Below are 14,890 nucleotides of genomic sequence, written 5' to 3' on the forward strand. Positions count from 1 at the left end.
ATTCCTACCCCACTCTTTTCAACCTTTCTTCCTCATATCATACCAACAACTACTACCAACACCAATTCAAGCAATAAAAAAAATTAATTAATTAATTACATTTAGACTATAATCACATGCTGGCAAAATGACAATCACCATGTTTCATGGCATCAAAACATGACAACCTAGGCAACATAGCCCTTCACAATTTTCTTCTTATAGTGTATTGTCTTATAATCCAATTATAGGAACTGATAATTTACCCGGAATAGGATGAAAAAGGAAGGTAAAATACTTTCATTTCCTTTAACTATTTCTTTTTCTTCAAGAAAAGACAAAAGAAAAGAAAAAGAGTAGTGATGGATAAATGTAGGAGTATTTTATTCTCATTCTTAAAATAAATATTTATTCTCATTTTTGTTTTCATAGTGATGGTTTATGATATTTTTGTCTTATCCCTATTATAATTGAGAATTGAGAATGAGTATATTTGTATCCATGTTCATAGTCGTCTATTCAATATTTCAAATATTAATTAAATACTTTTCTTTTATAAAATAAAAATTACAAGAAATAAAATATAATATTATAAATGTTTATTATCAAAATTATATGAAGAAAAATATAATTATATAATATCTAATAAGAGTATCAAATATTAGTGTGATATAAAGATCATATAATTATAAAAAATAAATAAAAATGATTAAAATTGTGTCTTAAAATAATTTACACAAACTAATAATAATAAAAAATTAATATAAGTTTGCTAAATTACTTAATAAATCATAAATAATTTAGTAATTTAAAATAAAAATATAAAAACAAAAACTAGTATTGACATGAGAATGGTAGAAGTGTTGAAGTGGTTTAATCTGATTCATATAAGTTGACTTACAACTAATTAAACTAAAAATGAGTCTGTTTAACTAATTTCTTTTTATGAATCAAAATTTTTATGATCAAGCTAAATTCATTACACCTTGGTGATTTAATAAGTTTGACTCACTTAAATATATTTTATTATTTCTTTATATTTTATATATTTATTGGACTACCATCAAACTAAATAGACTTGACCTACTTTTCTTTTACAACAATATAATCAAATTGTTTATTTATTTTACTAAATACTATTATAAATTTATTAATTAAAAATTATAATATTAACTTATATAATTTAACAAACAAATAAATTAAATATTTAAACAGTTTAAATATAGGGCATACCTATTACAAAAATTAAAATGTAAATAAATTTTTTATAATGTTTATGATTAAATATATATTTATATTTACATAATTTAAACAACTTTTTAACATAGGGAATACCTGATCCCTTTTAACTAATACAAGTGCTAACAAACACTTTATTTTCACTAAAATAATTAAGATGCAAAATAAATTAATTATATCTTTAATAAGCCTATTTCCTAACTAATATAAACTCACCCATCATACTAATTTTCCAAAGATATTAAAAGAGGTTTTACTTAAATGTAGATAACAAATATGTACATGAATCAAATACAAATAAATCAAATACAAATATAATCAATGGAGAAATATTAAAATGGTTAAATTAAAATTTGATGAGACCTGTGAGATAATTTATAAATTATATACTTGGTTTTATAATCACGCTAATTTATCTTTTTTTAGTGTTTGATTGTGATTTATCTACCTACAATGATTGTGTGTTATATATGAGTAGAAGATAGTGTAGATAGAAGGGACGTGAAACAATGAAAGATTATTGATTCTATGTTAGTGAATATTTGTTGTATAGATAAATTATTTTTGTATTTTATAGATCTTATGTGTTAAAGTAATGAAAATGTAGGATTTTTTGTTTTAAAAACGATATCTACACTTAAATGCAGATGTTTTCAGTACCCTCTAATCAATTTCCTAATTAAAAAAGTATATTGTCTTGTTAAAAATAAATTGTACCTATCTGATCCAATAAACATGCTAAAGAATGAGATGGAACAAGATTCAATAACTCTCATTATCTTGGGTTAGTCCCAAAATATATCTATTAGAGAAATATTCCTATATTAACGGTAATCGTAACCAATTTTGTCAATTTGATATTATTGTTATTATTTATGATAAGATATCATGTCATTATTATTAGCTATTTGAAGTAAGTGTTTATTTTACTCATTTTTTATGTCACTTTACCCATTTTATAACATAAGCTCAATACCTAAAAATCTTATAAATACATATAATATTCTGTAGAGAATACTCAATCATTCTCATACGCATTCACAATATCTGAATTTTGTTACTGAATTAAAGAGTCTTTTACAGATAAATATTCTTTCGTGTTTCAATCCTAAGGAAAATATGTCAAAAACTTTAAAATCACAAAGATCTTGCAACATGTCAAAAAGGTCCATGTTTAGGATCTATAAAAACAAAAATTGATTAAGAAAATTATTTATAGTGATGCTTAAAATAAATATATTTTAAAAAAATATTTTTTGCAAAAGATATATATTTTAAATTATTCAAATAATTTTATTTTCATTATAATTTTTTAATTAGACTCCTTGTTCACAGGGAGAAATTCTATTTCTGAAGAGTTGAATTCTTAACAATAAATAGTATCACATAATTTTGTTATAAGAAAGTTGAACTCTTGATGAAGTTTATTTTGAAAAAGAAAAAATCTAAAACGAAGTGCAGAACATGTAGACATAGGGTAATAATTAAAAAGCTTAGGATTACTTTTGGGAGGCAAAAAACAAAAGCAATCACATGTCATAGCTTTGCCTTTTCGTTACAAACCTAGTAGTGACCACACTGTTTCTCAAACCATTTCACTTTATTTACTTATATAATTCGAGCATTTTTCTTTTGGATAAGCTCTAATTTTTTCTTTTTATACATCAAATAAATTGATTATTTAAGTTTTCTGTTATCCATGTGAGTTTAATATTTAATATTCATAAACATGACACGTTAGAGATCTGATTTTTCTTCCCGTTGGTTTTGTCAAACATAAAGATGAAAATTAAAAAGAAAATAAATAAAAAATCATTACTCGTGGCAACACAAGAGTGGAGTGAAAAGACTACAGTTCTAGAAATTATCCTTTTAGCTAAAAACCCACTTTCCAAAACGGGGGAGTTGTTTCATGCTTTGTATTTTCCAAGCATGTTAGTTCAACCACACACCCAAATTTCAACCTCGTAGACAACTCAAATTCACATAAAATACCTTTTTTTCATGCATTTCCTAAAGACAAAACACCAACATATTCACAGCTAAAATATTTCTTATCTTTTCAAAATATCAACTTTTCTTAACACTTGTATAACCCATATTAACTTAAGAAAATTAAAGAATTTGTCTCCTAGATAAACTAATTTATTATGCTCTACTCTATCTAACTTCAACCCAACTATTTTTGATGAAAAATACTCTTGTATCGGTATCAAAATAGCCACCGAAAACTTGACCCCATATTTCTGATGAGAGAATTAAAGAAAGACTAAAAGGGTACGCTAATGATGATATAAAAAAGGCTTAACGAAGAAAAAGAGAATGAAAAGATTTGAGTTAGGATCATAAAGATGTTTAGGGCCTGAATTTGAGGGAGAATAATTAATAATATTATCCCATCGTGAAATGAGTGATAAATAAATAAATAAAAAAATGGAGATTGAGCATTCGTGCAAGTAATTTGAAAGTGGTGGCTGGGCTGGTAAAAGAGGGAAAAGGGAGAAGAAGATTGGGCCCACACGAGCTATGGTGGTCCCACATTGGTAAGCTGGGCCCACAGAGGTGAGTGGGATGGTGCTGCGCACGAAACCAAAGTCATCCAGAAAATGGGTGTGCACACGTGCACTCCCGCTAACGTAAACAACCACTCCTCTCTCTCTCTCTCTCTCTCTCCATCAACAACACCAATTATTTATTTATATTTAACAAATAATAAAATCAGTTTCTACAATTAACCCATATTAGGTGATACTTTTGAATTACTTATTGAATTTATTTGCATGTATAAAATTATATAAGAAAATGTGAAGGGTAGTTTGGTAAAAAAGAAAAAGAAGCATAAATAAAAAAGCAAGAACTGGGTCTTCGTTAATCACATGAGGAGTAAGTCATTGCCGTGTTTGACCTCAACTCATAACAGCGTTGTACTCATACACGACACAAATACACGCCAACGCAACTCACGCCTCAACACAACACCACACCACAACACATAAACTCAGATTTGATTCTCCACTATCATATCATAACCCCTTCGTCTCTCATGCTTCCAACGCCCTTCTTTTCTCACCCCAACATTTTTCTCATCGCTCACAGACAGACATGAGAGGGATTCGTGCGACTGATGCTGACAACACTTTCGACACTATTAACGCTGCTGCTTTTGCCATAGCCTCTGCTTCCCACGACCGCCTTTCTCAACCTCCTACCCAGGTATTCCCATCTTTCTCTTTTTTTTTTCACACTTCTTTCGCTTTCGATCATTTTCATTCTTTTTGCCATACCCTTCTGCTTCTCTGGGCTCCTTTTTCTTCAGGTTTGCTATGGCTTCGGTTTTTTGTTGAACGGCAAGCTGTTTGGATGAGTGTATTTTATAATTGATTGATCTTTTTTCCGAAAGAAGAGATCTTTTTTTTTTTCCTTTCCCCTTGTGCACGAGCAAATAAAGTAGCAAACTTTTCGTTTTCGAGAGAGTAAGGTCGTGCAGAAGAAAAAATAATAATAATTGAACAATGTTCGGATTTTCCTGTGCTTGGTCTTTGCCTTCTGTAATACCAAAGCGTGTGAAGTTGGAACTCCTCGGTTTTTCTCACTGTGAATGCTTTTGGTTGATATCAGTCGTTTTCTTGACGAGTTAGTACTGATACTTTGGAATAGTTTTTGTTTTGTTTTTAATTGTGGAAGTCTTCTATCTGGAAGCGGAGTTTTTTACTTGCACAGTTTAGAGAAATGAAAAAAATAAAAATAACAAAATAAGTTATGAATTGAAAATTCAGTATGATTGTTTGGCTTTCTCGTTTTCTTTTGGTATTTTTCAATAACGGGATTAATGAACACCGAAATTATTTGGGAGGATCGAAATCCTGTCACTTTTATTTACTGAATGAATTTCCAATTGATGGTGTTTGCCCTGATTTATACGTATGAGAGTTGTTTGATTCCTTACGTTTAATTGAGGTATTTTTGGTTGCAGAAGAAAGGATGGGGAAGCTGGTTGAGCAAAATTGGGTGTTTTGGATATCAAAGAAACAGAAAGCGCATTGGACATGCGATCCTTGTTCCAGAAACAGCCACCAATGGAGCTGATCCTGCCGGAGCTGTCAGTTCAACACAAGCAGCAAGCATAACACTCCCCTTCGCCGCCCCTCCGTCATCTCCGGTATCTTTCTTTCAATCAGAACCTCCCTCAACCGCACACTCACCGGTTGGTAAAATCTCCCACACTTGTATCTCTGCCAGCATGTACTCTCCTGGTGGTCCTGCTTCGATCTTTGCCATTGGCCCTTTTGCTCATGAAACCCAATTAGTATCACCACCTGTTTTCTCGGCTTCATCCACCGCTCCTTTCACCCCACCTCCCGAATCTGTCCACTTGACCACCCCTTCTTCGCCGGAGGTTCCATTTGCTCAGCTTCTTGACCCCAACAACAGGAATTCCGACACCTTTCACCGCTTCCAAATATCTCACTACGACTTCCAGTCCTATCAGTTTCACCCCGGAAGTCCAGTTGGTCAACTCATATCACCCAGATCCGCCATCTCTGCCTCCGGCGCCTCATCGCCGCTCCCTGACTCTGAAATTAATGCCACTCTCTCCCATATTCTTGATTTCCAAAGACCAGACCCTCCCAAGCTTCTCGGCATTGATAAACTTTCTGCTTATGAAAACAGGAAGTCAAACCAAGGTTCCGGCTCGCTCACCCCTGATGCTGCAAGGTCCACAGCTCAACCCGGTTTTCTTTCAAATCATTGGGTTTCTGAGATCAAAATGTCCCCACGTCCAAGCAACAATCGGGTTAATGAGATCAGTATAAATCATAGAGTTTCATTTGATATATCTGCCCAGAAAGTCTTGGAATCTCTGGAAAACAACCCAGCAGCATCGGCGTGGACTAAGGTCGTGTCGAAATTGAAAAACGATTCTCCAACAGCAGCAGAAAAAGAAGATAATTTTGGAGAAACCGGGTCCAACGAGAAACAAGTCCTTGCTGAAACTCACAGTGATCAACCGCTGGAAACTAATTTGAGTGGAGATGATGCAAGAGTTCACGAGAAGGATCAGTCTTTAACTTGTGCTAAAGAATTCAATTTTGATAAAGCAGATGGAGGGGATTCTCTTGCTCCCAATATAGTTGCTGACTGGTGGGCTAATGAGAAAGTTGCAGGGAAGGAGAGAGGGGCCACCAAAGATTGGACCTTTTTCCCAATGATTCAACCTGGTGTCAGCTAACCATTAAAGACTCACACAATGATTCACGAATTTGGCATTGGTTTTTTATTTTGTGCCATGATATGCTTGACAGAACCCAACAGCACACACACATGCTAGATTGAATCATAGTAAATTAAGATTTGCAAGTCTAACACAGTGATGGGGTTCTTTTTTGAATCTAATGGCCCCGAAAAAAATAATGGTAGTTTGCTTAATATATGTTGTAGTTTTTACCAAGTTTGTGTTAGAAATAGCTGTACATTTTTAGCATATGTACCCTCTACGATTATATATATGTAATATAGTTGACTAATGATCATGATTGTTGGATTGTATGAATACACCAAACTTGAAACATTGGTCCAAGGTTAAAATTCGTGCGTGGGAATTCAACCTTCTAGTTAACTGGAACCTTGAAAAGTGGATGTTCATGAGAGACCTTTCACTTTCCAACGTCATCAAATGTTGGTAACATTTGTATTGTTATTAGATTTCAGACAGATTGTAAAAATTCAGCATAGTTAAATACAGGATTAACTCTGATCGAACTGATTAAAAATTGGAAGATGGATTCCCTCATTTGGACTATGATGTTCTTGAGTAAAAGACACGTTTCCTAAAATAAACAGAATCTTTGTTTGGTTTCCTTCAAAACTGAGACTTGTATATTACTCTCTCGAATGGACTAATTGTTAAATTTATTAACTTCATTGGACCTCAAGAGAATTTATTTCCCACAATAGATCACTTCACTCTGTTCATGTAGGGAATTCCTTTTCTGAGAGACGAATTCTGATGAAGAAATTTATCTGTGTTGTGCATTTTGCTGCAACTAGAACTCGGCTTCATGGGAGACCAATTCTAAGTAGCTGTTTTCTTTTAAGAAATTAAATAATTTTAAGAAAATGTTTCTTTATTAAATTTTTTTAATTGTATATTGATTTATTAAAAATAATTTATTATAAATTTGAAATTTCGATGTAACATTGAAATTAAAAAATATATTTAATTTAATATTTATAAATATGTTAGGAATAAAAGATTCGAAGAATAAAAATAATAAATAAGATAATTTGAATATATTTTAATTCTGGTAATCGGAAAATTATGATAATAATATTACTGAAATTATGGGTGTTTTTTTTGTAAAATTAAATTTGAGAGATGTATATTTATTTGATTAAAATAATTTATCTAAAAAATTTGGTCAAATAAATTAGAAAAATAAAATTAAATAATGATATGATTGTAGGTGAAATTATTTGAAAAGTGTCAGAACCATTAAAAACGCACCCAAAACCCCTCTGAACGGACGCCAGATGTCAAGCAATGAGATTCAAAAATCAGATAGTGGAATGCAGGTGTCAGTAGTTGAGCGGATGTCCGTTTTAAACAAAACTGAGTTTTTGGAAAGTTGCGTCACACTCTCTGCATGCACATTCTTCTCCAAAACCCTGATCTTTCAAATTCTCCTCCTTCTCTCTAAAAAGTTCTTCCTTCTTCCTACCGAAACTCACCATTTCTCTACTCCGATCTCCGTTCAGGCACTGTAGGAGCACTCTCGGCGACCCAAGCTTCAATTTGAACCGAACAGTTTCGAGTTCTGAAACTGGTAAGTTTCCTTGTCCTTAGCCATTCGTTCTCTGGTACATGCAAACGAAGTACCGGTTGCATGTTGTTATCCTGTCTGAACCACTTTTGGTTTTTGGCTGTTTGGTTAGTTTAAAAAGTGGTGGAACGTAAGGGTAGAAGGAATTTCAGTCACGCAAAACGTATTCTGTCTTTAGGACGTTCGTTCACGCTCAGAGGTAAGGGAAGCTTATCTAATTTAATTGTATGTTCGTTGCTCGTTCGTTGATAATGAATGTATGTTGCTGAGTGGTTGAATGTATATGAAGTATGAATGCTGATATGATTGTTTATGTGGAATATGATTAATTAATATGATATGGATTGTACGAAGTATGCAAATTGATTATGATATGAATTTATAAAGTTATGAAATTATGTATTGAGAAATGAGTTGAAGATAAATGAGTTCTGGATATGAATTTCCCTATGATAGTGTACGTTCGTCATTGAACGGTCATTGACCGTTCGGTAATATTAGTAACCTTGGTTAAAATTGGATTCTTTCATTTGGAAAGAATCCTAATTGAGGACGAGCGCCTTCGTGTGGTAATACTATGCTTGAGCGTTCGGCCAAGCGTAGTTGCATCTGAGTATTTGGTGATAAACTTAAATTTTGTAAATATATGTATTTGTATATTTTAGTTATTTTAAACACAATTCCAATAGTATCTTAGTATATTTATTAATCTTTCTATTATAAGTTTAGTAGTGCTCGGTCTCACCAACTCTCGAAATGAGTAGTGCTCGGTCTTATACCAAGCGCTTGTACTCGTTTATGGTTTTATCTATCTTGATGAAATAGCATTCGTCCAACTTCAGTAGAATTTCCCTTTACCGTGTTCGGTCATTGACTGGCATTAGGTTTATGTATGTGAATTCTTCTAAAGTGTGGTTCTTTAAACGTCTTGACGTGTCTACATTCATTGGTTCCGGCCTAGAGCCTCAGTACTTGATATGTTCTTTGAGTGTTGGTTTGAGCTCACTAGAGTCAGTTCATTTAACTGATTCATGTTGTAAGTAACGTTCGTCATATATTATATAATTATACTCGGTTTCTTCCTCAATCTGACAGTAACCCTCTCGGTCTTATTCTATTCTGGAACGGAAGACTTCTCTATTTCGTTCCTAGTGTTCATCCTCGTTCTGAGTGAGGACTGAACGTTCGATATTTGATGTTCTTAAAATCGGTGAACAAAGATGAAATTAAAATGATGGATAATGAAAGATGAAGAGAATATGAGATAGATGAAATATTGTGGATTTTGAACGAGCGTTCCGGAGAGAAACGACTCATGAATGAATATTGGAATTTGTAAAGTATGAATGTGGTAATGCTAAGCTAGCGGTTCATCCTGATGTTGCGTGAGTACTCGTCCTCACGTAGAGGAGGGTAGGTCATGTGTGGGAACGGCAGAAGGTCCTAGTCCTTAGGGGTACTTTGGACAGATAAGACTAACCTCGGGTGGCAGCTGTTGAGGGCATCCCAGTTACTACATCACCTGGGTGCACGAACGTCGTAGCTACACAGATTTCATACAGTCCGGACAGTCAGTCTAGTAGTAGGCCTTGCTTGAAACGTATGTTGAAATGTATCTTATGTGTTTGAATGTGAGAAATGTATGTTTTTACTTGAATTAAATTACATAAGCTTACCATGTGTTTTTCCTATGTTGTCTGGTTTTGTACGTCCGTCCTTGTCGTTGCAATGATCATCCGTGTGGATGTGAGCAGAAGGAGACGAGCTGCTGGAAGAGGCACTGGAAGAAGAAAATTTGGTAGAAGTAGAAGTGAAGACCGAACAGTAGGACGTCCGGTCAGTAGTTTAGTTTAATTGTAAGGTGGTCGATCGATCACCTTCTCCCTTTCGTTTTGTATGATCGTCCGATGTTTTTTTTTGTAAATCGTTCGGTCAAAATTTCTTATCTTGCACAGTTTAAGTTTGTAGCTCTTTGTAAGGCCATTTGGCCATAACCGTACGTTCTCTTTAGTGTAAGACTGATTTGTATTATTATTAAATGTGATTATTCTATTATATAGTTTTAAACTGTATTTTTGGGATGTTACAAAAAGAAATCCGATGCAAAGTTAAGAAATTAAGAATATGATTATGTAAAACATTTTAGAAAGAAATATGATTATTTCTCTCTTCTTCTTCACTCCTTGATGACTTTTTTTCTTTTCTCATCAAAGACACTCACAACTTTTATTTCTATGTCTCCTACTTTGTCCCATCCTAAAAATCTTATGAAAAAGTTGCCTAATTTTAAATTATATAATGGGATGGCAACCCATAATTAAATATACTATTTTTTTTTTCAATTAAGTCAAAGTGAGTCTAGGTGAACCATGTGACATAAATAACTTCTAACAAACTATTGGGATAATGGATTTTAAAACTAAGTTTAAGATGTTTTTAATTGAAATACCAAAATTATAATGAGATTGGTGTTAAAAAAAATTGTTTGTACCATACCCAGTAGTCTCACATCGTTTAGAATCGAGGTCAAGCATAGTTTAAATACTTTTTTCTCTATCCATCTTTCGAGACGTCTTTTAAAAATAAAACTATGACAAACAATACTCCAAAATAGACAATACTTGGATATATAGATAAGTCTTCCACTAAGGATGACCAATCATTCTTATGCCTCTACCGATAATACTTTTTTACTTTCTGAAATACCTTTTAAGGATAAAATCATAATTGAAATTTCAATCTCTAAATCGAACAACATCTCATATATATATATATATATATATATATATATATATATATATATATATATATTAATTGATTCTAATAATCACTCAACTAACTTTACATCATAATAAGAGTTATATTAATTTGAATTTAAAGTTGTATATGCCTTGTTTTAAACTGGATTTGGTTTGATTGTACACAAAATTAAAATCAAATACACTACCACTTAGGTTCATTTGAATTGTGAAGGGAGTATAACGAGGAACAGTAAAAGGCCCAGCACATTCTTCCTCACAGGCCTAAGTGAGCAACTTCAGGTCCAGTTCAGACAAAACTTACCTTTTTCCTAGATGTTTCCATCTTCTAGTTCTGGTGTGCACGCCTGACCATCACATCTTTTATCTTTTTGAAAATCACAAATACATTTTTATATTTAAAAGGTCAATCCTAGACTGAGCAAAGTATCGATACTTTTTTTTACAGAAGCAAGGTATCAAAACATAACATTATATTAAACGTGTCTTTTTATTAGTTTTGTATACATTAAAAAAACATTTCTTCACTAAGGACCCAGTTGCTTTCAAACATAAATAACATATCTAGAAATTAAACTGACTAACCAATATTGGAAACAAGGTTGATCTTTTGTTTCTGTATCTTCTTACTAATCTCCGAGCCATAAGGTCGTAAAAATTCGATCTGCTGACTAAAACTAGTTTGATGGAAAATCTTTAAACATTATATTTATTAGTTTATCAATAATGTTAGGTGGTCAAATAGTCAAACAAACTCTCCTTCGTAAAACAAACTTAAAAATAGTCGAAATCCTAAGGGCACCAAATTTGACCCAGCCGTTGAAATTTAAAAAAACGTGCAACAACGGCCAGTAGTAGAGTAGAAAGATCCTGGCCGCAGTTCTCTGAATATATTACCTTTATTATAGTCTCTCGTCAAAATCCAAACGGTCCATGTTGGGCGGCGAAAGATAGCAATAATATAATGTTTTCATCTAAAAAGAAAGTGTAAGAAAAACACGTTGGCAATGATGCAATGCAATTATGCAAATCTAGAAGAGTGGACAATCTTTGATTGACCCACCCCGAGACTTTTGGGCATTTCTCCTTCTAGAGTCCCACCCGATCCTATACTTAAGCCACACCAAAAGCCACCATTTCTCTTGTGTCAACCATCATAATATATATATATATAACCCCTCATTTTTCTCCATCTACCAAACATCCTCGTTCCATTTCCTAACTCCAATAACACCACAAACTCCTCTTCTCTCTTTCATTCTACGTTATTCGCATCAAAACAACAGCAACAAAAATGCCACCTTTTGCAGGTTCTGAACCAGCTGGCTTCCCCAAGCCCGATTCCAACATAGTTTCCATCGACGTCGGAGGCCAACTCTTCCAAACCACCAAACAGACACTAACCTCGGCTGGTCCCAAAACCTTCTTCTCCAGAATTGCGGAGTCTTCAGGAATCTACGCGCCCTTCATAGACAGAGACCCGGAAATCTTTTCGCTCCTTCTCTCTCTCCTCCGCACCGGAAACCTTCCCTCAAAGGCCAAAGCTTTCGATCTCCAAGACCTAATTATTGAGTCCAAATTCTACGGCATCGAAAGCCTCCTCATCAATTCCCTCTCTAACCCTTCTCAATTGGAACCCTTCAACCTCCAAAAATCCCTCCTATTGCCCCTCAACGGCCGCGACTCCCCCTCCGCCCTCGCCGCCGACGCAGCCTGCGGTGCCCTCCACGTCGCGCACGGCAGCAAGATCACCTCCTTCGACTGGTCCCTCCGCCGCAAGGCCACCGTCCTCACCCACTTCACAGCCGTCGACTCCCTCCTGGCGCTCTCACCAACACTGGTTGCCGCCGGCGCCAACGACTTCTCCGGCCTCCAGATCCTGGACCTCGAGAACGGCCGCGTCAAGGAAACCCTAAACTGGGAAAACGTCACCAAATCCGGGTCCACCGTCCAAGCCATCGGATCCTCCTCGGAAAACATGTTCGTCAGCTTCGAATCCTCGCGCCGAAACTCCAATTCCATAATGGTTTACGATTTGCATTCTCTAACCCCCGTCACCGAGATCGGTCACAACGAAATCTTCGGCGCAGACATCGATTCGGCAATTCCCGCGACGAAGTTGCAGTGGATTGAGGGTTACAATCTGTTGATGGCCTCTGGGTCCCACAGCGGTCCCTCCGGCGTTTCCGGTAACATACGGTTGTGGGATGTTCGATCCGGAAACGTTGTGTGGGAAATTTCTGAGAAGGTGGATTGTTTCGCTGACGTGGCGGTTTGCGATCCGTTGTCGGTAATTTTTAAGGTTGGGGTGAATTCGGGCGAAGCTTCTTACGTGGACATGCGGAATTTGAGCACCGAGAGCGCGTGGGTTTGTCTTGGGGATAAAAGAAAGGTTACGAACAGTGGGAAAAAGGAAGGGATTGGGTCGAAAATCGAAACGCAGGGGAATCAAGTGTTTTGCACCAAGGGTGGTGACGTGGAGCTCTGGTCTGAGGTTATCATGGGTGGTGGCAATGGTGGAAGGATATTCAAGAAGAACTTGATGGGTAGAATGAGGGACATGGGTGGTGCAAAGATCACAAATTTGGCCTTTGGAGGAAGCACCATGTTCTTGACCAGAAAGGATCAACAATGTGTTGAGGTCTGGCAGAGTTCTTCCAGGGAATTTTGATGCTCAATCCACTTTCTTTCTATTCTTTTCTTTCTTCGATATTCAATTTAGTCTAGTTACATTCAAAAGAGAAGAGAAAGATTTTTTTTTTTTTTTTTTTAATTTATTGGTGAAAAAATATTGTAAATAAACCCTGCCTTGTACATTCTTCATGTTTGGTGAGATGCCTACCACCTACCAATTTGACAAATTGTGTCAATTATTTCTATGTTTGTTTGACATTTCTATTTTGTAAAGTATTCAAGATTGGTTTAGTGAGCGACATATATCAATAGAGCCGTCTACGATGATTGATTCATGTGCCTTACTTTTGATATTCTCTAATTCTCTGTGGTCAGTTTTTGTTTAGGAAACTATCAATTCCAAGATAGTTTGGTCATACATTTTAGAGTGTGTATTTCAAAATATAAAATATTATATTTTTAGTTTAGAATGTATATATATTTTAGAATGTATAATCTTTTATGAAATGCAAACTAAAATTATGGAACTACAGAAAGAAATGGCCTTGTAAACATAAAATGAGGGAATTGGGTCTTTTCACTTCAAGACCCATGTCCAAATATTGGTTAATACTATTCTATAAAAACGAAAATTGGATATATTTACAGAAATATGTATATATATTAGAAATAGTAATTGATTTTTATCGAATAGACTGAAATTATATCTTTTCGTGGAATTTACGTGAACTATAAAATATATGCTGAAAAAAATTGTGTATAGTTATATGACTTCAAATCTTGCACCAAAAAAACACTAATAATTAGTTCATTGTTTTGTGTATTATTATATTTTCGGAGAAAAAAAATATAAGCAAAAAGAGAAGGTATAAAATCCTTGTCGCGAAATTAAGTCTTTAGAGATGAAACATTATAGAAGTTTAAGGAGCAAACATAAAAATTGAAGTTCGTTGAAACACTATCTAGTATTCAATTTTGTTTTAAATATTTATAGACATGTATTATGTAAAACAATATATAATTGAATTCAAAATAAAATAAGTGTCTCTTCTTAAATTTAGAATTTACTTATATGACCTATCAATTTTTCATGTTACTAAGAGCTTTCTTAATTTTACAAAAAAATGATATATACTGTCTTAGAACTCTGCCAAAATAAAATAAGTTATGTCATGTAATATTTTTTGGTAAACGGTAATTAATAATAATCTAGAAATAACTGAAACCTATAAAAACCAGAAAAAAATGGAAATAAGATAAAAAAAAAGATCAAAACTATAAAAAAAAAAACACGGGAACAACAGAAAATGAATACTGGTTGGTATGTATCATAATGTTTAAAAATCTCAATCTTTTATATAGTGTTTAAGTTTTGTCTCGTTGAGAAAGATTGATAAATAACTTTTGGTTACAAATTAATTATAAAGAAAATAAATAAACTGATTTCTTCATAAATAT

The 14,890-nt window shown here is 33.9% G+C and overlaps 2 protein-coding genes across 2 annotated transcripts; both read left to right on the plus strand.

The window, feature by feature from the left end:
• Positions 1-4,087: 4,087 nt before the first annotated feature.
• LOC124821567 (hydroxyproline-rich glycoprotein family protein) lies at positions 4,088-6,749 on the plus strand. Its single transcript, XM_047293474.2, has 2 exons — positions 4,088-4,431; positions 5,192-6,749. Exons 1-2 carry the CDS (start codon positions 4,321-4,323, stop codon positions 6,446-6,448), a joined length of 1,368 nt encoding a protein of 455 aa, XP_047149430.1. The 5' UTR covers positions 4,088-4,320; the 3' UTR covers positions 6,449-6,749.
• Positions 6,750-11,756: 5,007 nt separating this feature from the next.
• LOC148205455 (BTB/POZ domain-containing protein At5g41330-like) lies at positions 11,757-13,767 on the plus strand. The gene has a single exon (XM_088103260.1). It carries the CDS (start codon positions 12,093-12,095, stop codon positions 13,467-13,469), a length of 1,377 nt encoding a protein of 458 aa, XP_087959386.1. The 5' UTR covers positions 11,757-12,092; the 3' UTR covers positions 13,470-13,767.
• The last annotated feature ends 1,123 nt before the right edge of the window (positions 13,768-14,890 follow it).

This window comes from Vigna umbellata, chromosome 1 (assembly GCF_029865625.1).
Source record: "Vigna umbellata cultivar VRB3 chromosome 1, Vumbellata_1.0, whole genome shotgun sequence".
Taxonomy (NCBI): domain Eukaryota; kingdom Viridiplantae; phylum Streptophyta; class Magnoliopsida; order Fabales; family Fabaceae; genus Vigna; species Vigna umbellata.